This window comes from Nipponia nippon, unplaced genomic scaffold (genome assembly GCF_047370975.1).
Source record: "Nipponia nippon isolate SJK-2023a ecotype South Korea unplaced genomic scaffold, ASM4737097v1 scaffold_1, whole genome shotgun sequence".
Classification (NCBI taxonomy): domain Eukaryota; kingdom Metazoa; phylum Chordata; class Aves; order Pelecaniformes; family Threskiornithidae; genus Nipponia; species Nipponia nippon.
The window spans coordinates 138,864,972-138,891,213 of record NW_028262290.1 but is presented as its reverse complement, the minus strand read 5'-3'; the positions used below and the strand labels follow the sequence as shown (position 1 = coordinate 138,891,213).

Below are 26,242 nucleotides of genomic sequence, written 5' to 3'. Positions count from 1 at the left end.
GGTAGACTATGTATATTCATCATGGGTGAGTTGCTGATCAGAATGGTGATGATGAAGTTTTGGACTGCTTTTAAAAGTACTCTGCTTCTGAACTCTTACATTCCACTTGAAGCTATTTGGTGAGGAGCTCAGATATGAGTCTGAACAGTCTGATGGAGAGTAATTACTTGTCTGTGTATGTTGCATAACAACCCAAAATTTCTGAATAATTTGTGTTTATATGTCAATATCCTACATTTTTTTCAAAGTCTGTAAAATGTCATTTAGTTTTGTAGAGGGAGTAAACTGAAGTTTCAGTAATTAAGAGTTGCTGACAGAACATGTAGTATGAAAATATAGGTACCAATGTAAAAAGACTGATTTTTTTTTTTTTTTTTTTTTAACAACTGTTTACTAATGAAATTCTTCTTGGGCTTCTGGTCAGCTAGCTGGAAACATGGACTTTAGTTTGGAGGGATGCAGGGTTTGGGTAAAACATGCAAGCTAAGAGTAGTAAGTTTCACAGAGGAAATGAAAACTACTAAGATTTAGTGTAGATTTACTCATGAGCTAAGGACAGCAGTATTTTGAGGTTATAAGTAAGGTTAAGCTTTTCTCTAAATATTCTTTGTTTAATAATTCTTAAAGTAATTTGGGAATAAGATTGGGGAAGGCAGCAGGAGAAATACTAGCTTTTCTTAGTTTCTGAAAAGTATTGCTTTCCCATCTTGGATTTAAAGGGAAGTAGTGGAAAACAAATGCACCTGCCCAAATCCTGAATTGGGGGTGGGTGTGTGCACGTGTGTAACTTAACCACATCAAAGTAAAAGTCTTAGCTCAACATGATAGTTGGCCATGCTCCAAAAATAACAGAGATATTAGTTCCCCCCCCCTCCCCCTTCTCTTTCTTGTAGTATGCATGTGAATTGTAATGTGTTGTCAGGACTGAATCACTATAGAGACATCCACTAAAGTACTGGCACACAAGGAAACATCTTGACAGGTAAATTTGTTCATACATGTCCTGATAACAAATATAAGGTAAAAAGTGAGGAAATGAAAAGAATAATTCCTTTTGCAGTTAGTACTCAGTTATCACAGTAATTAGAATTTTCAATGGTACTTTATTGGCAGCAGTGAGTGAAGACAGTTTGAAATAGTGCATCTAACCTTTTTAATGCTTTTCAAGGGTTTTTAGCTCCTGTCTTGGATTTTTTGAACAGCTACTTGGAGCAAAATTTATTGCTGAACTTCACAATGAGTAGATACTTATTTGTGGATTTCGGTTTTAAGAGTGGCTTTAATGCTTGGTTTGTATCAAAAGTCTGCTTTAGTAGTAGCCTATAGGTGATGGTGATTAAACAGCCAGCTTTGTAAAGTTAATATAATTGCATTTTTAAATTAGTTTAAGTAAGGCACTTAATACTGTGCTTATGAAAGATAAAAGCTTGAACTTCTCATCACAAGTTCATTCTTTAAGGACAAGAAAGAAACTAGAAAAATGTGTAGCGGTCTTCCAAGAGAAAGTAATTTGTTCAGAGGTTGTAAAAGTATAGTCAGAAAGGTGCCTTTTACTCTCAGATCATTAAGATCCCACAGGCCAGTTGTTCTGAATGTTATCTACAAAGTAGTTAAATTATAGATAAATGAGGGATATAGGTAGAAATTATAAGGGAATAGCAAGTTTTGAGAGACAGTTTATTATCTGTTGTGGATATTAACTGCTTTATAAAACAAAACTCACCAAGTTTTTCGCACCTTCATTTTAAAGGTCTTTGTGATGGTAGAATAAAACTGTTGTGAGTTTACTGTGAGGCCTGTTAAGTTTTGAAAAAGGCATTGTATAACCAAATGTAGACATTTTAAACCCAAGATATTTTTCTGTTACTTTTCTCAGGTTGAGGTTTTATTTTCCTCTCTATGGGAATAACTTGGCTTTACCATTAAAAAATATAATTATCAGCTTTATGAATGCTCCTGAGTGTGTTGCTGAATCGGAAAGGAAGGTTAGTAGTTTGACTGAGAGACATGAGCAGTGAGAGGAGCCAGCGCTCTGTACAGACACAGCACTGCTTTACATTTCTAAAGCATCTTTTATTTCTTGTGCAAAGCTGCGCTTTGGCCTGAGGCCCTCACAGCTGCTCTTTGGACTGTATCAGCTGTTTGGTTTATATTTCTGCAAGAAGCTGCTAAATCTATTGAATTTTTCAAAATAAAGTGAAAGCTAAATTTCAGAAAAGGCGCACAATACTGCTCCGAATGGAGCAGTGATACTAAATGGTATTGATTGGAGCAGAGAGGGAAGGTATTTTAATGACGCCTGGCTTTATGATTTTGTATTCAAATATCAGCCTGTTGCAAGGTAAGTGACTGCCTTGCTGCATTAAAGCTGCTGGTTTCACTAGATCTGTTTTATGATACTCTGGTCCATGAGACTATAATTCAGAGTGCTACATAGCATACTTAGCAGCTGTGACAGAGGTAAAGTTCAAAGGCATCCTAAGGTATAAGCAGATAAAATTTGGGGGTGGGGTTTGTACAAAACTAGATAGTATAACCTGTTTTTCAGGGATTTTGATTTAGGTGCTTTTGTGTAGCATTGTGTATTCCCACTGTTGCTAGCAGCCTGTTACAAGCAACATGTTAATGAAGATGAGCTGAAGATACTTTTCAACTTCTAGGCATCTGATTCATAGCTTTTAAAATGAAAATTGTATGTGAAGGCTTTGGATACTCCTAAGAAACAAAGGTATTTTTGAACATATCAAAACAAATCCCAAGGCTCACTGAAAAAGTTTCTTGTTTCCTTTAAGTTTTGTCACTCAAAAAATTGTTTTACAGATTATTTTTTAGTTTGTCTCCTTTGTTGCTCTAATATATGCAAGCTAGAATTTGTGGTATTAAGTCTTCTGGTTAAAATAGTATTTTTAATGTTTAATTATAATCTTAAACATTTTCTAGATAACAGAACATACCCATTTTGAATATTTATGTTTAGAAATTCTGTGTAATAAGGCTCCATATTGTCTGCTATGTGGTTATGGTAACAAAACTCACTTTAAAGGTTACATCTGTTAATCTTCAATCATTGTCATCTTAATGAAATTTGATTAGTTGGCTGAAATACGCCAGCAGAGCACACCCTACTGGTGGAAGCGTGGCAGATGCAGACGTGTCCTGTGACGTGAAGGCTCGTGCATTGCAGCATCTGAAACAATAAAAAAAAAAAAAAATCTATAAATAGCACAGTTTGAGAATACACATTTGCAGTGTCGTTAAGGATTAATAACGTGACAGGTTAGAACTTAAAAGCTTACAAGATACACAAGTGGAGACTGGCTTAAGCTGTAAGTACCACTTCTTACCACTTTTACTCATGGCCTATTTTCCCAGTACCCTTCCATTCTCACACCGCTGCTCTACGTGTAGAACCAACACTAAGCTTGTACATGTGAGCCTCCTAATAACCACACGTATTTTTCAAATAGCATTGTGGTGTGTGTTTGGTCAAAATGAAAAGCTAACAACTTAGCAAGCTTTAAAAGCAGGGAGGGTAAAGTGAGAAACCGAATGGTTAAATTATACAATGTACTTTTTTTTTTTATTTGTTTAACAGCTGTCTTATATAGAAAGTTTCAGCCAGACAGGGCTAAATAAACCAAAAACTCGATTGAAAACTGAACTGGCTAGACAAGACTCTAAACCTTCCAAGAACTGACTTAACTTTGAATTCAGTTTGAATCTTTCCTTGGATGTACTTCTACAGTTTTCCACTATTTGGTGGAATGAACAGTAGCACATTTTGTGTCTCAGGTTTTTTAAATAGAAACTTGGATCTTCAATTTTAAATATTAGAAGGAGGAAACAAACTGTCTGGGTTCTGTTAATGATTTCTGTGTTTGGAATGAGCTGTGTGGGCCAACAGTGGAAAGATGCCAACAGGACCATCATGCTCCCAGCTTGGCAAATATCTGTATTGTCTGTAAGCTTTTTCTGCCTTCATACAGTTAACACCTAAAATTCTCTAAATAGAAGTTCTGTGTTCACCCTACAGCAGGAACAAGCTGAATAATCAATACGCTACTGAGGTTCACTTCAGCTGGGGTTTTTTGTCATATCTTTCATAGTAAATCTCCAAAGGGAAGTGTGACATTTGAGTTAATTTGTGTCTTGTAAGAGGAAGCAGAGATGTTTCAAAACCTCTAATGATTAGCCTTTGTATTTGAGTCATGGTTATACAAAAGTTTATGCAGTTACTGTTTGCAAGCTGTTAAAAGCAACCTTATATGCTTCAGTGAATCTAGATCATAGTGCTTGAAGCTTTGTTGGTTTTCCACTGTTGCTGAAAAGGCATACATGAACAACAGCAGAATAAACAAAGGTATCCGAGTTAAAAATCGTAAGGTACCTCACATCAGTGGAAAGCGAGAGCGGTTATTTCTCACCAAATAAGGTGTGTTTGTAATTTGGGGGATTCATTTCATTTTTTTAATTGTAAGCCCAAGCAGAGAATAGGGAGCCACTATACTAGCCTGAGATAGGTGTTGCTCTTTGAAAAGGTAGAAGCCACTGCAGAAAGCTAATTTTCTGTAATTATTTTTGTGCCTACTTTATTTCCTTAATGCACTGAATATCATTGTGTCAAGATATGTGTTTAAAGTGAACCCTTTCATAGCCTTAATTTTTCAAACCTTTGTGCTTCTGTCATTACCAAAGTTGAGCCTTCTCTCTTATTTTCTGAGAAGTGCAAAGAAATCTGCCTATTGCCTTGCGTCCTAGATCCTCACACCTTTAGTTGTAAGCGTGCCTAGTAAAATATACACAGACAGCTAGGGTTATGAAGAATACCTATATCATATAGTTAGTAGTGATGAGAGAATTGAATTGTGGAAGTTTTATTTTGGATACTAAAACAACTTCACAATTGTGAAGCAAGTAAGGTAGGACATTGTAATAATGAGGTATCAGTACCTGTGTTACAAACATGCTTTGTTTCTTTGTAGCTTCTGAACTATTCATGAGACTAATGAGGTCATTATTCCAGTGAAGAATTAGGTTTTAAAATAAGATACATGCTGTATACACACATTTTCAATAACTGTGTTTATACAGTGAGAAGGTGTATTATCATTACCACTCATAATTCTTCTGCATGTATTACGCATATTACCTTGTTCATTTATGTTTTTTGAAATACATAATAAAGAACGTATTTGTTTCCAGGATCACAGCTCTGCTTTGTTCCGATTGCAGTGTTCTGGATAAAAATATCCTCCTGTTATGTGTTGTTATATGATAGATTACTGCTGCACTGAAGCTTTTATTCAGAAGAAATGTGGTATACAAGGGTGTTAGAAATAGCCTGCAATAAAGGAAGCATTGTGGTAGAAGCAAACCGGCATAGTGGCTAAATTGTGAAAAAAAGGCATCTTGTTTGGAAATCGAATTTAATTAAAAAGCACTCTCAATCTCTAGTAATATAACTGCTTTAAATTTTCAGACAGTGGGAGTAGCTCACCGTTGCCCAAGTATGCCTCATCTCCCAAACCAAACAACAGCTACATGTTCAAACGAGAGCCCCCAGAGGGATGTGAGCGAGTGAAGGTCTTTGAGGAAATGTCGTAAGTAATGCCTTTTATATCAGCTGGTATCTGCAAAGCAGTAAACCTGTTTACTGAGCCTATTCAACTGCAGATGAATAAACTATTCCAGCTGATGAGTTTTTCAGGAGCAAACTATTCTTAGAGTTTGTACAGAAGAGAAGTTGAAGTGTTCACGTTGGTTTGAAGAGGAAATGGAGTCTTTTATGCTTGAACTCTTTTTGTGCATTTATAAAAGGCAACAAAAATCCAAGCAGAAAAGATAAGGTACATTTAATTTCCTAAGCGTTTATAAACCTCTTTCCATATATTTTATTAACTTTTTAAATGTTCGTGGCTTAAAACAAAAACTCTCCTGGTTATAATTCTTTATCAGTTTCAAGCATAGGTTACGTTTTGATACGTATAAAACATAAAATGGAATGAAACCTATGTAAAGTGTTCATAGACAGTAGTATACTTATGGCATAGACTTTGCTCAACATTTTTGCTGAGCAAGAAATTGGAAATTAAACTCTTGGACATCATGTCTTTTTCCCCTAGACCCAGCAGTCTTTGAGCACATGCTGTCGAGGTTGCATGCTTAGTTCCTGTGGATGAAAGAATTAAGGAGGGGACGTTTCTTGCTCTAACAGCATTCATTGCCTGCTGGATGGTGAAGGAGCAATGTTGGGTTGTGGAGGAAGCCTCCAGGCAAATTACGGAATGTGGGAAAGGAGAGGTCTATTTCGTGGAGGTTCTCAAAGGGATTTAATATGACTAAATGTGTTGTTGCTGCATTGTTTTTATTAAAGAAGAATTTGTGCCATTCTAAATTACCACGGCATTTTTTCATGTGCATATGTACTGCAGATTTTTCTTGCTGGAAGTTGCATGTTTATCCAGTAACGATCAAGTCATTTTTGTGACGGTACTATTTTTAATGCTGTGGATCAGTTAGCTGACTGCCAATATGGAAGATGTTTGCCCCTCTGTCCAATTAATCCCATTCCTTGTCATTCACATTTTAGCAACGTGTAGAACCACAAAGTTCATGACATATAAAACATCTTAGTTGGCCAGGTATATAATCTTTTTTCTTGTTGTAGGTCTCGTCAGCCTGTCTCAGCCCCTCTCTTTTCATGTCCTGACAAAAACAAGGTTAATTTCATCCCAACCGGATCAGCTTTCTGTCCTGTAAAACTTCTGGGCCCCCTCCTTCCCGCTTCAGACCTGACGCTGAAGAACTCTCCAAACTCTGGTCAAAGCACAGCTTTGAGCACCCTGACTGTTGAGCAGCTTTCGTCTCGGGTCTCCTTCTCATCTCTGTCAGATGACACCAGCACAATGGACTCTACAGAGGTCCCAGTACAGCAACCGTCCCAACAGCAGCAGCAGCCGCTTTTGCAAGAAATTCAGACTGAAGACCATTCCTCTCCTCAGAGCTATGTGTTAATCTAGACCAAGGTGGAGCAGGCCTCTGCCCTGAAACAAGGATTGAGGAGATAATAGTTCAGATACATCTGCATGAGGTGGCAACCTTTCAGAACAACATGGAATACTTAGCAGCATTTGAAAAAATATCTCAACGCTGTTCTTGGCAGGGACAGAATTCACATTCAGCATTTTTTTGTGAGAAAGCAGTAATGCCTGCAGAATCCATATATCATTAAGCATTTTAAGTGGAGACTATGCATTTCATAGTATGTTTGACCAGATTAGTACTGTGTCCTGTGTTCTGTTTCAAATTCTACAGTATAAATAAGCTCTCTATATATATATATAAAAAAAAAAGTTGCCTGTCTGAATAGAAAATGTCTTGCTGTGTTGTGTCCTATGGAAAATACTGTACTTCAGGATTATGTTTACAATTGATCCAGGTGTTTATGTTTCTAACTTCTGTAATACACACAATGCAAAAAAAAAAAAAAAAAAAATGGCCACAACAGTTGCACAGTGCCCACCCTATGGCCTAGCTTCAGGTACTTCTCTCGAAGTGTAAACTCAGGTAACTTGGAATGTATATCATATTGGATTATAAAATATTTTACAGCTACAAAGCTAAAGAGGGAACATCACTCTTTTGCCTTTCCTTATTTTATGCATTAATATTTCCTCATTACATTCCACTTTCTTGGAATAAGTGCATTCAGATCCAGGTGAACGATGACCCTGGACATGGGTGAACATGAGGAGAACCAGCAAATCTGTGATGTATATCACTTTGTCATGTGCTTACAAGCAAAACAACTGTTGCATTTACTGTCATTTCAATATACGTAAAAATGTGGCATTTAAAGGTTTCAGGTGTTGCTCAGTTAATGACTGTTAAACTGTTGCAAATAAAGTGTTCAGTACTAGGCTGTACATGAGAAACATTCCACATTGTGTGTGAGAGGATTTTGAAAGACAAGAATGTTTTTGTTCAAGGACAGAAATTCTTTCAGGTTTCACAGGGGGTGATGGGGATTTCCTCTCAAGTTTTTGTTGGCAGTTAAGGATGTGAAATGCTACTGTTACCGTCTAAAAGTCAAATTAATGTTTAGTTTCTCTTTTGGAAATGTTAATTCATTTGCTGGTTGGAAATAGGTTTTCAGATTTTGTCAAGCAGTGTTAGATGAGGAGCATTTTATTTATGTAGTGAGTAATTGTGTTTGAATTGAAGTCCAAAAGTAGCAAGTGGGTGTTCTAAGAGGGGTGGGGAAAACAATAGTTTTAAGTTCATGTTACTTAATCAAAGCTTCTCCCATAACTTTCAGTTACTTAAGTTGTGTGTGTAAAAGTGTGTTTTCCCCCCTCCTTAAGTGTGAATAAAAAAAAAAAAAATCCTTGTAAAATAATCCTGGTTTTGCAGGCTGGACACTTTCTCAAAATAGTACATGGCAAGAACGGGTTAGTGGTGCTCTTCTGTTGTACTGGAACAAGAGGAGCATTGCTTTCAGAGATAATTTCCTGTGATACAAAGAGGACCCCAAAGGCAAAATAAACTTGATGTTCTTGCTCTGTTGCTTTCAGCTCAGTGGAACTACATTTATGCTGTCTGCTCCTAAGAGAATAAGGTTCACCTTTTCCAGGAATTGAAGAGATTAGTAGCCTGCAGCTACTGAGCATTTAAACTTGCTCTATTATGTTTTTTTTCCTCTTTTGAAGATGAGATTGGAGGGGGGTGAGAGTGAGCCACCAATAACTACTCACTAAATATGTGCTTTCTTTGGAGATAAAACATCATTACCTTTTTATTACTGAGGTTTTGTTAATACTATGTTACAAGGTGGAATTTGCAGCCTATAAAACAGTCACTGTTTTTTGACTCCCCTTGCAGAAAATATAGAAGGAGAGAGAGATCTGTCTCTAACCATTTTCATGTGAAAAACCTCCTTGAAACACAACAGCCATCTTTAACCCTACTAATCTCAGGCCTAGGTGAAAACACTATATATTTTATAGACTGCAGATAAAGGGGAGAAAATACTCGTGATGTAAGTATCGATTCCTTTTAATATTTTTCTTTCTAGACTAACATTGCAGTATGATGACCTTTTTATGCTCTGGTTACGTCCAGATAAGAAATCGTAGTCTGTTATTGGTGTTAGGTTACCGGGGGTATGATGAGTGGTTTTTAGATCAGTGATGAACTCTGTACAATATTGGCAATGCCATTACATTGTTCTTTTTATTTTTTCCACGAGAAACTAAATATTAATTAAATTGCACATTTGTTCTTAGCGGATTTGAAGGGTTTGAACCAAATGTGTTAAAGCTTATGCTTTGCCATGTAAATTTCCCAGCAGTTGTTTCTCAATTGTATTCTACATCCAGCTGTAGAAATTTGTCAAATATTGTTTAAAGTTTTGTACATAGTTGTACTGTTACTTCTAGCCACTGTGCTGAACAGTATTCAAGTTATCACATAATATTGCTTTACACAAGGAAATGTGTGGCTTTTGTTTTGTATTTTTTTGGTATAGAAGGTCCTGTGTCTTATTTAAATAAAAATTATAGTTAAAAAAAAAGGGGGGGGGGGGCGACACAAATGCAGTGGTTCATTTATTTGTTTTGGAAACTGTGTATGAATCACCATAGAATGAGATTAAAGTTTAATATTGTTCCAAGTTTACATCTAGAATAATGTCAACCATGTATCTTTATGACTAGTGTGCTATGTCTTCAACTATAAGATAATCTCTTATCTATTGATTTTTACATAACACTGTTCTAGGGAGGAAAAAAATCTAAAAATAGCTGAATGCTTAAATACGCTTTAAAAATAGCGTATTTTATTTCTGCATATGATGAGTTTTTTTTTTCTCTTCAGAGCATAGAAAAAAATTAGTTAAGCGTTATTGGAAACTGTGTATCCACTGTGTTTGTGGTATGGCTAATTTCTAGTTATCTGTTGAAAATTATGAAAGCCATTAGATGTTTCACTATGTGAAACTAAACTAAACCCCTGAAGGATGTGGTATAAATCTACTTACAGTCTTGGTTTCTTGTTGTTTTGTATGAGTCAAATGATTGTCATTTGACTTGCAGAATAATTCTTTCCAGATGGGGGGTGAGGGGGAGGGAGGAAGAAAGAAGAATAATATTTAAATACATGTAAATCCTCCAAAGTCAGTGTTTACTGAAGAGCACTATGGCAATAGCCAGCAAGAATGGTTTAATGCTTATTATCAGTAAGTGGAAATTTAAGTTTTCAGCATCCCAAAGATTACAAGGTTTCGATGTGACCATGTTAAAAACATTAACTTAAAGTGCTGAAAGTCTGGAGCCTCAGAGGATGATGTATCCCACCCTGCTATGAAAATGCCTGATGTCCTTCAGTCAGGAACAGCTTGGCTTCAGCCATTTCATCATCAGCTTGTAGGGCTTGCTGGGAAAAGCTTTGTGACTGCCCTGTCCTCTAAATGGATTTGGCTGCAGCAGCTCTGGGCTGTCCTTGGGGGGGTGGGGTGGGGGGGGGTGGCGTTCTCTTCTCAAGAGTTTGACAAAAGCATGTAGGTTGCCCTGAAAAGACATGCAGCTTGTACCGTGGGTAACTTTTTCACCATCCCTGGGAACCTAGGCCTCGCCTGGTTAGTTACGGTTGTGGTAATGTGCCTCTTCCACATAAGCCACACTTCAAAGTTGTGTGCTTTGTGTAATTCGCTGCTTCTGGCTTCCTCGGAGCTAAGCCAAGCAGCCCAAAAAGTGCTGAGAGTAGAGAGCTAATGAAATAGTTTTGCCTTGTGCCCCTGCTTTGTAACTAAAAGATCTTCCTCAATTTGAATGTTGCATTTTCTAGCAATTCATGGCTCTAGAAATGGACTCTTCAGAGACTGGAGGACTGTGTAAGGGGAGCCCTTGGCTACATATGCTGGGGGTAGGGGGCAACAGATAGTGACCTGCTTTGCTGTAGGAAACAGGGTGCTGTCAGGGAAATGATTTATGGCTTCCTGAGAAATCAGCTCTTGGGAAGGGCCAGATATTGGCCCAAGGGTAGCGCCTTGGTATCTTCACAGTATTTAAACATAAGCCTGGAGTAATACAGAATAAACACAAGAAATTGAATGGACTAGCCACGTCGACTGACGTCGCACTTGCAAACGAAGACCACTGAGGCTTAGCAAACTAGCTCCTGGCCTTCTTCCATGGTAATGGATTGATACCTTCATCTGTTACTTGAGGTAAAATCCAAGCAGCTTGAAGATGACAGATGACTAGTAGAAGTATAAATCAATTACTGTTGTAAGACAGCCTGGCTTGCTTTGCAAAATACAGCCATGCAAACACAAATTTGAAGCTACACAACTGGGAGGAAATAACCATAGTTCCTGCAATGCGTTTCCAGACCCTAAATGCAAGGGAAAAGTGAGTGAAAGCTAGGAAAGTACATTTGTTACTGGGATGTACACGTACAGCCATTCATACTTGGTGCTTGGCTGAAGGAAGCTGTTTGATCAAAGATTGTCATGCAGTTAAAATATGTATATCTTGTCTCCGTTTGCATTAGTGTAACGGGTCCTGGAAAACTATAGTTCAGGAGAGACTGTAAAAGGCTGGAGAAGGCTCAGGGAAGAGCTATAGGAATGAGTGAGGTACTGGAAAAAACACAGCAAGGTTTTGTAGGAGCTCAACATGTTTAACTTAACAGTTGAGGAGTGACTTCATTCCAGTTAGTAAATACCTACATAGGAAATACTTAGTAAGGAGCTACTTAAATTTAACAGACATGGAATACTAAACTCAAGCAGTAAGAAAATTAAGCTATATGAATTGACACTAGAAGTGTGGATTTATTTTAGCACTAAGGGTAATTAGGTGCTGCAAAGGTGGATTTTTCTCAAGTACTGATATGTTTAAAATGAGATGATTTTACAAAGGATGTGCTCAAAGATGATGTTTTTATAAGCCTCACTAACTCAGGATTATTTAAGGCTTTTTACATTTCAGTTGACTTTAAAGAGGTTTTTGTTTTTTTTAACTACCTTAAGCATTCTTGCCTCACTAAAAAAGTAGCATGCTGCAATATTTTTAACTAGGGAATTAACGCCTTTTTTTTTTAAACTGTCTGGAATAGCTCTTTGAAGATAATTTCTGGCTTCTGAAATTTTTTGGTTTGTGTCACACATGAGTAAGTCTCCAGTAAAGCAGAAGTGGTTGAGTAGCTTTATAGTTGTTTTGATTTTGGTCACCTCCTCAATAGCACTGTAATTCTGGGGAGACGGCAAGCAACTGGAGAGTAGGCAGTGTCTTTTTGGAGTGCAACAGGTCACAGAAAGTGTGTGTCACTCAAGTGGGGTTGATTGATAGGAAAACGCTGATCGAGAAGGTAGAGTGTTTCTTCAGTAAAGACCACCCTGGAAGTGAGTGAACATGCAAGTTAAACTGCTAATTCAATTGACAAGAGGAAAGAATAGAAGCTGGATAGAGATGAAGCTGGATAGAGAGATGACCCCTTTTTTAAGAAGAACTTGAAATTTTATCTCAGGTTGTAACAAGTTCTGATGTTAAATTGGCTGCCTTGAGCTGTAGCCTGGAAGCTCAGATGCAGAGGAGCTGGAAGCCTGCGAGAAGAGGAAGTTGGGTAATCTTTTTTTTTTTCTCCCCCTTGAATTAGAGACTGAGCTTGTTAACACAGCACAATTAGGCTAATAACTGTGCCTGTAGAAAAATAAGTTCTGGAGTTTTTAAATTTTTTTTTTGTGAATGTGCATAGTGAAGTGTGTTAAACTTCGCAGTGATTTGTACAGCTGTTGGTTGAGAAATAGGGTTTGCTCAGGGCGACGTATGTTTAGTAATACCCATGGTAATCTATTTCTTGTACCCTTGTTTTTACTTTTACTTCTCGAAATACACTGTAAGTAGCTAGCGTTATCTAAATCCAGAGTGCTAGGCATAGCAGTCATGTTAACTAATTCTGGGTGTCTAACTGCTTACTGCAGGAGGAGATGAGATCTGAGAGCTCTTGAGATTTTTGTGGAAGGAGGTTCTTTCTCCAAGGAGAAGAAAGCTGAAAGAAACTAGACTCCCTGTTAAGGTTTGGTGCCAAAGGGCTGGGTGATGCAATTACTCCTTTCTGATTCCTATTCGGATAAGAATTTCTAGTCCTGCCCTATCTATGGTACAGAGGTTTCTGGGGGAGTAACAGCCTCCCTTTCCATAAGACTGGTGGTATCTTTGGCCTTGTTACACTGGGAAGGAAGAACTGTTCTTGTGAAAAATTAAAAAAGGGTGTTGCCTTTGGAAACTAAACATTGTTTATAGGAAATAGAGAAAAAAAAAAATGCTTGACTCTGCTTTTGTGATTCCTTTGGATTCTAATTCATTGTACCTCCTGAGAACACTGGAAAACATTCAGCGTTTCGGTGTCAGTCGCTGAAAAAATAAGTTACCAGTGTAGCCTTATGTCCCTATGACAGTACAGAGATGGTACCATACTACAGGCTCTCATTGCGTGGTTTTATTTTGGATGGGGCATGTGCGTGTATTTTAACGATTGCCACCTCATTCAGGGGCTCTTGTTCATGAAATGAAGTTGGGTACAATGGCGGATGTGTTTTCTGTTGTAGCGAAGAAAGCCAAGGAGACAGTTTAGACACTTTCCGAATTCAGTGCCTAAGAAAGCTGCTTCCCTCTAGGGAGGACTTTCTGTTCTGACCCTCTCCTGGAGGGGACTACTGAACCCGTGGGGGCGGGGGGGAGATGAAGATGGTGGTAGTAGGTCTTTCACTTTCTAAGCAATGGGAAAGCAAAGGCAGCCTAGGCCCTACCTGTACCTGATTTGAAGGGTAACCTTGTATGTGCATGTTTGTATGTACAGGATGTTCTTTGAGTTAGGAAGACAGTGGACGCCGTAATACTCCAGAGGAGCATTAGCCTGGATAAATGTCATTCGTTCTCCAAATCAGGCCATCTACAGATTGCAATCTGTCTCTTTGGTGGCACCCTAACTGAAAGGCTGTTGAATGCAGCACTGTAGCATGATTTGTTTATGTATGCAGTAAGCGAGAAAATGTATTTACTAGACTGGACAACAAACTAGACACTCTGGGGAAAAAACTTGTTTGAGAATCCTGTGAGTACTTCAGTGTGGGGCACCCAGCAGCCTGGGGCCTTTGGTACTTGCATAGGTCCCTGTGGTGCCTGTGGAAATGCACCGAGGGAAACTAAATGTCTAAAGATTTATGTGCCTTCAGGATTAGGGACCGTTGAATACGGTTGTAAGAATATTCTAGATGTGGGAAGTCAATTTGTGGATATAACCCTTTTGATCAAAAATGTCCTAATTGTCATAAATGTCAGCTGGAGCAGGTTGCTCAGGCAGTGTCCGGTCAGGTTTGGCGTATCTCCAGGGACAGAGACTCCATGACCTCCCTGGGCAACCTGTTCCAGCGTCTGACCACACTCACAGTAAAAAAGTAATTTGGTACGTTTAAATGGGATTTCCTGGATTTGCGTTTGTGCCCATTGTCTCTGGGCACCACTGAGTAAAGTCTGGCTCCATCTTTTTTGACACCAGTCCCCCACGTCCCATTTCAGATATTGATCCACATGGATAAGATTCCCCCCTGAGCCTTCTACAGTGCTGAGCCCCTATTTTGTTGCTCTCTGAGGTCTATTTTGACCACATCACCCTGCACACTTTGTTTGCCAAACCTTTGTCACTTGATGATGGGTCCGTGGGTCGGAGAGGCCTTGGCAGTCTCTCCATAGCATCCCAGATCCAAGTCCCCAGCGAGCTGCAGACCTCCCGAGATGACAGGGCAGGCTGGCAGCAGGGAGCTGCCCACTGCTGTCAGTTGCTGCTGCCTCCTCGTGCGGCTGCACGGCTCAGGCTGGGCAGGCGCGGGGGCTCTGTGGGACACAGCTCCCAGCCCCCCGCCTGCTACCAGGGCACAGACCCTGGTCTGTAGATGCGGATCTGCAGGTGGAGCAGGAGCTGTCCTGCTGGTGCCAGAAGTCACCAGCTCCCAGCCTTTGCCATCGTGGGAGTCTCTATTTCCCAACCCGGTAAGCACAGGCTCTGCCTGCCGCTCCTGCCTGGCACTTCCCTTGCCGCTGTCTCTGGCTGGGAGAGGTTTCCTCATTCTCCTTGCAAACCAAGAGGATGTGACCTGGTCTCCTGCAGCCTTCGGGACGTAAGGCAGGCAGCGTCACGGTGTTGTTTCGGGCTCTGGCAGCAAGCTGGGGATGGGAACCATCATGAGCCCATGAGTCACAAGGAGACTGGCCCCAAGCTACTTGAGGCTGTCATGGGTCAGGTGTTTTGGTTTTTTTTATATGCCCTGGTGCAGAAACTTAAGCACCTTGATGGAGATTTTGTTGATGCTGATGGTGCGTACATTGGATTAAGTCTTCCCTGCGGAGAGGCACTTGCTTCATTTTGGCAGTCCTCCCTGCGGAAAGGAACTTGTTTTGTTTCAGCGATGCTACACAACAGGAGGACTTATTTGGGGGCCATAAAAGCATTTTCCTGTATCTTAAAACACTTTCCTTTTTTTACTTGGATAACAACCATCAGAGAAAACAACATTATGTACCTCAGCCTCAATTAAGCCCCTCCATTAGATACTTCATGTGTTTATGGGGAATGGAGAGGGAACCCAAACCACTTACAGGCAAGCTGTACTGTTCATTAAAAGCCACCCCAGGACAGACAGTTCAATATTCTCCTGCAAATCTCAAGTAGGAAAATGACCCATTATGGATTTTTAGTGTTTTCCGATTGCATTTAATGTTCGCTAACAGGATGGGCTGTTAAAATGGGTGGGGGCAAGAGGAGGGGCTTGAAGCAGTGTCCGTGCTGCCTTTCTTCCTGAATGCCTCTGTTTGCTTTTTAATCTTGTTTCCCTTTATACTTTGTTTTGGCAACGTTCCCGCGGCTTAAACTGCGAGCTGTGAGATGGCCCTGCGCTCTCTGAGGTCCATCCAGCCTTTGAAGCACAGCGATAATAACTAATGTATATGGCAAAGGCCGGTGAAGCCAAGAGCTGTCCTACCTCCAAAGAGACCCGGGTCACTTCCCTTAAAAACAAAAGCGAAAGCTGCAAAGTGCTCAGTGTGGGAGGGACGGGTAAGGGTGGACAAAAGGAAGATTTGGTTTGATTAAGGGGTTTTGTAATTATTATTTCCCTACATGAAGAGCAGTAACAGCCGTGTATATCTTGCCAGCAAGCTTGGCTATGGTTTGGTGACAAGTAGAGGTGACCACAGGCCCTGCCCAAGGGCTCTGGTAGCTGCTGCTGCTGGTGTCTTCCCACTGCACAGGCTCGTGTGCCTGTGTGATCTCTGCTGCCTCAAACGTTTTTGTTTTTTTTTTTTTTCCCTTTCCTTTTTTCTTGGCCAAGTTTTCAGCCAGATCAGTGCCATTACAGGCTCTTCGCACAGTTGGAAAGGGCCTGCTAGGACACCGTGGGGCAGTGGCCCACATTTAGATGGGTGTGGGATGTTCACAGACCTGAGCAGGCTTCTGTGACTTAACAGCATAGGCTGGCATCTGGGGGGAAGCCTTGAATCGCTCATGTGCCCCAGCTCCTTTGCAGCCCTGGCTGTTGTCACCAAATCCAGGGACAACCTCGCAGAAAGGTTGGCTCGGCCTAAGACCCAGCTGAACCGTAGATCTGAAAAATCCCTTCAGGCCTTGCCTCATTCTTCAGAATCTCTGTTGTCTTCTAAAAATCAAATCAAACTATCGCCCTGCCATGGTGAGGGTCGCTCTCTGTTGTCAGGCTTTGTTGTTCTGCAGCTCTGGTACTCAAGTTCAAGGCAGAGATGATCATGGAAGACCACACAGGCTGCCTAAACAGTCCAGGAAAATATGCAGCTGTAACAGCAAAGCAGTTACTTCAGTGGGTCGTGATTTTAATTTCTGTATTTTATGTGTCAAGGTTTTATTCTGAGGATTGCACTTGGAATAATAGTAGGGGTTTGGTTTTTTCCTTGTCAGATCCTGCTCCTGTTACGTTCAGCATGCTTGTTTCCTGCAGCCAGCTATTATCCACCCACCTAGGTGGAGACAGGGTGGATGATTTCATTGTGTAGCTCTTTTAATTTTTTATTTTTTTTCCCCTCCCTCCAGCCTGTTGATGAAGCATATGGCTCCCAGCACCTGTCCTGCGGCCTTTCCTACTGCCATAATAGCTATGGAAGTCCAAAATAAAAGAAACGCCCTACAGAGTAGGTTTCTGGGCTAGATGAAAGACTTGTTTCAAGAGAAGGCTGGCTGTAACTTCTTTAACAGCTGAGGTAGGTCTGAAGACACTTCTAAAGTCCCTTATCTACTTTTTTTCCCTCCTTTTTTTTGGTATTCATTACCCCATAAAGATTCCAACAGCAATCAGTGTAAATAGCTGGCAGGTAGAATGAGCCAGACCTTTACCTCCAAGCTACAGCATGCTTCTCTCTTTTTAATATAAATTTTGTAATTTTTTGAAAGCAGCCAAAACTTCACACCCTTCCACTCTGGATTAATTACAAGGTTGGGCACATCAAGCTTTCGCTATGGTAGAACAGAGTTAAAAGTTGATGGGAGTTGTACGCTGCTCCCTGGCGAACGGCAGCCTCCTCACTTCAACACAGAATCACAGACTGGTTTGAGCCAGAAGAGACCTTTAAAGATCATCTAGTCCAACCCCCTGCTGTGGGCATCTTTCACTGGATCAGGTTGCTCAAAGCCCCACCCAACCTGACCTGATGGGGCATCTGCAACTTCCCTGGACAACCAGTTCCAGTGTCTCACCACTCTCACTGTCAAAAATTTGTCCCTTACATGCAATCTAAACCCTGTCCTCTTCTAGTTCAAAACTGTTGCCCCTTGTCCTCAGGCCCTTTTTACCAAAGCCTCAATCTTTCTTATGCACTCCCTTTGTATATTGAAAGGCCGCAGTAAGGTCTCCCCACAGCCTTCTCTTCTCCAGGCTGAACAACCCCAACGCTCTCAGCCTTTCTTTATAGCAGAGGTGTTCCAGCCCTCTGACCATTTTCATGGCCTCCTCTGAACCCGCTCCAGCAGGTCTACCGTGGTGGGCTCCTGTGCAGGCAAATACCTTGTGTTACTTCAAGGGAAGATTATACTGGGTTCTAATTAGTCAATGAGGGGAAAAGTCAGTTTTATGCTTAGGAGAGCACTGTTAATGAACATCTGGGTAATGGTCTGACTGACTGCAAAGCCAGTCTGCCTTGGAGCTGGAGTCCGGATGGTTACCCAAGGCAAAACTTGCTCAACCTGCAGGGCCTGTTTGGCCACCGTACCCTTGGTCACTGTCACTGGAGTCGCTGTGTCTGTGTGCGCGGTATCGGGCTCATCTGCTATGCGGCATCGCGGCCGGGCTGTGCGCTAAGCACGTGCTGAGCGAGGACGGCAGCCCCCACAGCGGGCAGCAGCTCGTTTGTACCTAGTTTGCCAACGCGGTGCTAGACGGTCTCAGCGTTTCTGCTTCTCAGCTGAGGCAAACCCTCTGCTGCTCGCCTGTTGGCAAGCTGAGTTGTTGCTCTGCTTCCTGCCTTCCCATATGGTGGCTTGTTTAAAAATAAGATATCCACAAGGAGCAGAAATTGTAAAAGTAGGCTACCCAGAGGGGGATTTACAGTAAACACTTGATGTAGTGTGCCTAGGTTGCAGTGAGGGCTCAGCTTCAGGTTCCTTGCACACCCATAGTGGTAAAAACCTAGAAATACGCTGGGTCCCTGGCTGGCCACGGCTTACTGTGGCAGAAGTCCAACTCCTGCAACTGTTCCTCACTGATGAGGTGAGCAAGAGTGGCCGCAGGCTGCCCAGCTCGCAGCACGGCAGGGCCTCCCTCCGCTGCCCAGCTTGTCCTTGCCAGCCTGCCCCCGTGCCTCTCTGCCAGGGAGGAGAAGGTAGATGGGCACTGGACTGAGTGGGAGGAAGCAGCAACTGCATGCTGGGCAGAAGAGGAAGGGAGCTTGAAAAAGTGAGGAGGAACCCAACCCTGGCAGCTGCACCTTTACTGTGTTAATGTCTTGCTGCTACTCTGAGTAATCGTCCTTGAGAACTGCACTGAGAGAAGACAGGACCTTCCAGCTCTTCTTCCTTTGCCCTGGGGCTCTCTCACCCCACATGCTCTCAGCAGCAAGCACGGACAGTACAACCACCATGCGTTCCTCAGTGCTGCTCATCCAGTATCCCCTGGCACCTGCAGTGGGATGTGACAGTAGATGGGAAATGGTAGTGGCAGAGACTCCAGGAGAACTCAGCAATGATGCACACTGCCTGGGTGCTGTGTCCTCATGTCAACCTCCTGCTCTCCTCAGCCTTTCTAGGCTCAGATCCTGGAGCAGTCAGAGTGTGTAGGCCTGCTGCTATTCCCACTTGGGGCAAAGCTTGCTGCTGGTGCTGCTTCTCCGCTCGCAGCCACCTTGTTGCTTAGGTGGTCCCATTTTTCTTCTAGCATGTGCAGCCCCTAATGTTTGAAGGGCACCCATTTAAAAAAGGGTGTTGGAGGAAGGCACGTGGCTGCTTGTGGCCAAGTGGTCCTTCTCTGAAGTACATCAGTGTCGTGCCCATGCAATGCTGGATACGGAAACAGCAGAAGGGAACAAGGTAAGTCATAGTCTATGTTGAAAGTAAATTTTGATCACTTAAGAAGGCCAGAAAAGTTACTTGGAAAAGTTACTTGTTAGTTTTCTCCATGAGCTGTTCAGTTCCCAAGGTGCACACTCCAATTCCCCTGAAGCAGCTCTTCTTACATTTGTAGAAACCTCAACTCACCAAAATCAATTACATAACTTTAATAAAACTCCTGATAAAGACATTTAATCAATTACCCCTGTTTTCATCTGCCATAGGGGTTCTGCAGCTGTTTTTATTTTAAAAGAATCCACTACTAAACCAGAATATGCAACTGGAATGAAGCATATTAAGTCAAGATGAACGTTCTGTGTGTAGAACAATCAATCTGTAATTTTACTAGGATGATGAACAACGCTGGTGTCCCGACTACTGCTGAGCCTGTACACACATCACAGAAAATCCTCTCACAATGGCACGGGGGCTTGGAGTTGCTCTGCAGCCCAGGCTGCTGAGAAGTGCATGCCACACACTTCATTAGCAGTAGGGAAGGATTGTTTGTAACTCGGTAATTAAGATTTTTGCCTGAAAAATGCCTATTCGCAGGATGTTAGCTTTCTTGCTCTAGTTTTCAACTTCAATAAATGTTCATGATAATAGTGCATTGTACGTAGGGATTTCAATGGCTTTTCTTTAAGCAAAAATAATTACATTTTAAATACCTCTGGCTCCTTTTTTTCATTTGAAAGTGTGAAAAAAATTGCATAGTCTTCAGACTAAGAATTCAAAGCTAATGTTAATTTAAAAAATTACATATTACAAGAAATTAATGCATAACATGAACTAATCAGTATTGCAGTTGGGGTGGGGTGGGGGGAAACCCCTGCAGTCATGGTCTGTTTTGTGTAAAATGGATGATCGTTCAGATGGTTTGTCTACCTAAAAATATGATGAGTATTCAAAACATCTTTAGCTGAACTTGTGCAATACCATTAATTGTCCCAATCAAGACAGGAGATTTTTTTTTTAAATCCTCGAAGTCTAGAATCTGCGACCTAAAAACCAAACACAAACATTTTTCTGATTCTTGAAGAGCAGTTAATTAACTGTTTTGAAGTCAATACAACCTCATCTTTGCTTTTAGCCTAACTGCTTCAGCTACTAAAAATGCTAAAGTGGATTGTCCACAAGTGTTTTAGCAACTATCAAGACAAACATAATCCAGAGCAAGTCTAGCAACCACAGACTTGCTTAAAGTTGCAAGAATCTGTTTAATGATTTCAGTGGTAACCAAGCTGGGCTGAAAAGCAGCCTGTCTATCCCTTGAGCTCCTAACGTTTTTGGCATAATTACAGTTTGAGATGAAGAGGATTTTGGGCAAACATCCTGTGTTATGAGCGCAAACTAGCACTCAGAAGTGTAAGTGCACCTCAGCATAAACTTTACATATTTCCCAGTTAATCCACTTTGTAGATGCCTTATTTACTGCCAGAGACTGCAGCCCAAAGTCAGGAGTTCAGGCTCCCCCCTAATGCTCAAGAAAGATACACATCTCAGAAAAGACGGCTTATTGAGCAAGGAGCTGCCAGTACCAAACAGCAGGAAATACTGTGGAAGGAATCAAGTTTTATCTTCAGAAACAGTTAGGCATCTCCATCAGCTTCCAGGTCTTAATTACCAGCCTCAGTGCTGGGGACCTGCATGGGCTGGGTACTGCGCAAAGAGAAGACCAGACCGTCCTTTCCCATTATCCGTGAAAATATACTGCTAAACACCTGAAGAACTTCTCTGGCAAAAACTGAAGTACCTTGAGACTTCCAGGCTATGGGGTGGGATTTTGAACACTACAGTTTTGTACAGAGGTATTTAAACTTGCTGAGGATTCAGTCAGATGAACTCCAGTCAGTCCAACCCTCCCATCCACTGGTAGGATGTAGCTTTTTAGCTAGGACGTATCAAATGCACATTAATGCTGCTCAGTGCGGCCATCAAGTGATGTTCTGCTGCATTCAAGAAGCAGCAGGTCACTTTGGTTAACTTCTACATTTGTATAGCTATTTTCAGGCTGCCAATGCAGGTTATTTAATAGACCATGAGGCAAGGATTAACTAACCAAGTGTACAGTTAACTGGTAGTGAAAAACTTCACCAACATAAAAGGAAAATTAACTGAATTAAAAAAGGCCAAATACAATAAATTGCAAAGCAGGTCCTATAGAGTACACAGAGCAAACATGCAGAGCTTATGATCATAAGCAGCTGCTGACACATCCTCTTCACCTTCCTTTGCTGTAAAAGGAGAGCGGGGAGGCAAAGGGACACCGAGTGAGTTCAAATTTTCTTACTGTCCTACTGGATTACTATTCAGAAATGATGATACGAATTATTAGATACTATCTAAAAACTGGTCATATGTGTTCTCTTCAGATGCTTGTTACATACCAATTCAACAGCACACCAGCATTCCAGTGGGAATAAAAGGTCTTTTTTGTCAAAATCATTTTATTAAAGAGTTAATGTCACAACAAGCTCAAAATAACACATGCTTCAGAAATAAACTGGATGAAAAATATTCTGAATGTTTTGAAGGCATGGTAAAGCATCAGTTGCAAGAAACTTCTGCAAACAGGTGCAAATTCTGTTGGTGCAATGGAGAAAAACCTCAGAAAAGAAGCCTTCTGGCCATGACTTCTGTTTATGTAGTGCAGTTTGTCTAATAAGTTAAATCAGAAATTTCCATGGCTGCACAGACCCAAATGTATTTCTTCAATAATTAGCCCCAGCACAGATTTTTCACTGTGAGTACTAACAAAACAAATTTAGTTGACATCTTAACTTAGCAGTAATATATATATATATGTTATATACATGATAGATGTTTGACTCATGCAGCCTCCTCAGTTACATGATTTTTTTTTTTATTTACTCAAGAAACATTATAAAAAAATAGGTTTGCAATTTGTATTTCACTCCAGTGTTAGCTCCGCATCACCTCAGGCAAAGACAGTGTTTCAGCAGATAATCTAATTTGGCAAGAAATCTGCCCTAATTCTTAACCTCATTTTTGTAAATCCACGTAGAAAATAAATGCGAACTCTTTATACAAAACAAGAGCAAATAACTGTACCTATATAAAAGGGGATTCATTCCCTTTAGTTTTATTATCATGGCACATACTTTATAGTTTCACAACAGCATACTAATTTTCATTTAGTTTTTTAAACCCCAAAATAGTGTTGATGAATGGAAGAATGTGAGTTACCAGAGGCAGCTGACTCATGCATTAAGCAATTCATGTTCTTTATCAGTTTTCCCAACAGCATCAGGATTGGATAACGGGTCAAGGTCAGCAAAGAGACTGAACCAGGCAGTCAAGTCTTTAGGATTCTTTGTAGGTTCTGGAAAAAAAAAAAACCAAACAAAAACCAAAAAGAAAAAAAGAAAAGGACAGACTTGTCAGCTATTTTAAAACAAAACTGACTGAATGTTTGACTGAGGTCAAACAAATGCCATGCTATTGTTTAATTTATTACTAAGGGCACTTCTGACAAGAAAATCGGAATGAGTGATGGCATTTTAAAACACTACCTTTAACAGAATATGAAACTTTAGTAAGAATGAATGTTTTATATCTGTCTGCCTGTGTATTTTATATGGCCCCTACCATGATAAGTACAGGAACACTTTAATTAAAAATAGAAACAATCTCGTTCTGTCTAGCTGTGTTTCATGAAAGGTATTTTATTTGTGTGTGCACCTGCATGCCTGCAAAAAAGTCAAAGGAAAGGGACGGCAAATTTTACTTTCAATCTCTCTTGCAGGACTAAATTCCTTAGCCTAAATCCAGTTCATGTGACTGTTCTGTCCCCCCCATATACAACCACACAAGGTCATTACTCATCTGGAATGAAGTTTTAATGGGAAGGTACTGGCTGGAGAGAGAGGGGCTACATTTGATAACCAGTTCCAAGTACAGCTTCTAGTATTAGGGTGTATTTTTTGATGGTACATTTTTTTACATTTTTTAATAAAAAAATGTGAACCAGGAATATGTTCCAACAGCAGCTGGACTATTGCATCTATGTGTCTATATTGACATACAGATTTCACAGAGGTCTCCTACCTTCTTTTATTCCAACAGGGCAGATGTTCAGGTTAAAGCAGTGACAACTTTGGCTGCTATAAAGAAGGTACATCACCACTTGCTTTGTTTTTTGTAACCTTATGCTTAACATGTATTATACTGATAGTGAAATAAGATGTGCTCTTCCACTCAGAGAGAGAACGTCACATGAAAGCATTCTTTGTGGCACAAGGAATTTAAGGACAAAATAGGCTCTGCCTGGCATGACTGGTGCCTGCAAAGCTGGAGTATCTGCCACTTTCATAAACCCACATTTCAAAGTAGCTGAAGGCTGTTCCTTTTTCTGGTGAAGGTACTGTGGCTGTGGTATCACACTCATGTCCAAAACACCTTAACCCTCTTTTTCTCTGCTGAGCTAAAAAATGTCAGTCTTTTAATCCTGGGAGGCAGAGGAAGGAATACATGTCGCTCCTTTCTTCTGAACATCTTTGACGTAGCTTCTGATCGCCTGTGATTGCACAGAATAGGCTACAAACTGGCAATAAGGATTCAACATATTTCTGGTTCACTTATCCAGAAAACCCTGGTCAAAATCAGCAGGGCTTTGTCTCAGTCGATGGCAGGACTATGCACTCTTGGCTCAGTTGCAAGAAGTGAATTAAGTTTCAAACAGATGATTACTGATATGATGTGTGTTATCAACAAAATTTGCAATTAGGGCTCTTCTGCCTTATCAGTAGCCTGTATTTTAGCCACAACGTCCTCCTAGAGCTTCAAAAGACTGTTTAGCTTAGACAAAGTGCATGCAGATGCTATTCTGTGTGACTCAAAATTAAAGTAGTAAAAGAAACTGTAGTTTCAGCTCCCTCATTATATAGTAAATTACTCTTTTGACATACTACTAGCACTGAAGCCTACCAAAAAAATACACATACATACACGTAACGCTGAAACTGAGTAATTCACTAGTAAGCACAAGATTCTTGACATGCAACTACTATAAAAATAGATTTTTATCATGATAGAATAACTGAGAAGACTGGAAAGATACAGGAGTCACAGCTAAAAAGGAAAAGCAAAGTAACTGAAAAAATACATGACTGTATCACCTTTCACGGGTGTCTTGTTAGCATTCACATTCAGGCTGTTTGGTTTCTGTGCTGGCTGTGGTATAGACGGTAGGCTCACACTGTTAGCTGCCCATCCTAAAATTCAATAATACAGGAGCATTAGCGTGAAAAATTACTTTGTTAACTCTGATACCCCATTGTCTGGCAGCACAATGCACACATCAGACAACGGAGCAGAATACTATGTTTATGGTTATGGCCGTTTGCATCTTTCCTCATACACAAGAAACCAGCAGTCAGATGCTGCAGACAAGCAACATCCTTGAGAAGAGAATATCTGTGGATCAGTTTCATCATCTCCAGATTCAGGGAACTGTACTCTTTTCAAACCTTTACCCTGGCTAAAAAAGATTTTTTTCTTCTTTCTTTTAACCCATCACGGTTAATACTTGTTCACAGAAAGGCCAGTACAGTAATCAAGTCAAGCACAGCTGTAGGGAGAAGAACATCACTTATATTTGGGCAAAAATATCACACAGACTAAACATTTTTTCCACCTTTCTTTACTTTTACAGTTCCAAAGACTTTCATTTCATCAACTATTCCAGAAAAAAAAAAATATTTAGAGACCCTAGATTTTTTAGTTAATTTTGAAATTAATTCTGAAAAAAATAACTTGCAAAACACTTTGAAGAATTAAATTCAAGATTCACTACTTCGAGTTAACTTAAAACTAGGTTTTAATGGAGTATTTTTTTGTTCTTCATTTGAAAGGATCTTCTCCGCAGGGAGAGAGTAACTATGCAGGAAAAAGTGAAACTGAGTATTTACAATTTTTTGTTCTTACATGCATATTCCATAGCCACAAAAGAGTAAATAAATACAGTTGATGAGGCCAGATGAGCTAGGCTGGCACAATGAACTAGGGGTGGCGTACCACAGAAACATCTTAGGAAAAAATGGAGCATTTTTGTCCCTGGCTTAAGATACTTAAATTCTTATGCTTTATCACATTTAGAGGACTGGAGGTTGTATTTCTTACTTCAATAATATCTCCTTTAATAATATCTCCTGGGCTGATCAATTGTCCATCCATCTCAGGGATCTAGTATACCTAATTCTGCAGCATCACAAGCAGGATATTCCTCTGTGCACACAGCCAGCATTTCCTTATTCAGTCCCTTTTTTTTCTACAAGTTCATGTTCTCATATCCTTTTCTACTCTCTTTGTCCTTCCTCCCCTTACTTTGTCCTCTTTTGAGACCCCTGTCAGATATTGGTACCCAGTGTCCTGACAGTTACTCTAACAGCCATGTAAGTCACATAAACCCTTCCTCTCTCTACTAGATTATTCTCATCACTCTCTGATCTTACCTTGACTATAAAAGGTCTGAAGCCCAAGCTGTGTTATTAAAAGGAGGCAAGAAGAGTGTTTCTATAAAATCACATGAAATAGGAAGGAAATTTAAAGCCACAAACATCCTCTGTATCACTAAGGGAACACACCAAAAACATCTTCA

General features: G+C 40.4%; 2 protein-coding genes across 9 annotated transcripts in view; one reads left to right on the top strand and one right to left on the bottom strand.

Moving 5' to 3' along the window:
* The window catches only part of GLCCI1 (glucocorticoid induced 1), a 57,707-nt gene extending 49,309 nt beyond the window's left edge, over positions 1-8,398 (top strand). For 2 of the 4 annotated variants that reach the window (XM_087774244.1, XM_087774234.1), the window contains exons 7-8: positions 5,480-5,600; positions 6,668-8,398. In XM_087774244.1, the coding sequence (XP_087630370.1) occupies positions 5,480-5,600; positions 6,668-7,019 (473 nt within the window). In that variant the 3' untranslated portion in view covers positions 7,020-8,398. Of the gene's footprint in view, positions 1-5,479; positions 5,601-5,724; positions 5,847-6,122 lie in introns of all 4 variants that reach the window. The other 2 variants (XM_087774249.1, XM_087774259.1) reach the window with 2 other exon arrangements.
* Positions 8,399-22,696: 14,298 nt separating this feature from the next.
* Positions 22,697-26,242, bottom strand: part of ICA1 (islet cell autoantigen 1) — a 78,463-nt gene continuing 74,917 nt past the window's right edge. For all 5 annotated transcript variants that reach the window (XM_087774186.1, XM_087774202.1, XM_087774211.1 and 2 more), the window contains 2 exons: positions 24,762-24,857; positions 22,697-22,966 (listed from right to left, as the gene is read on the bottom strand). In XM_087774186.1, the coding sequence (XP_087630312.1) occupies positions 22,845-22,966; positions 24,762-24,857 (218 nt within the window). In that variant the 3' untranslated portion in view covers positions 22,697-22,844. The remainder of the gene's footprint in view (positions 22,967-24,761; positions 24,858-26,242) is intronic.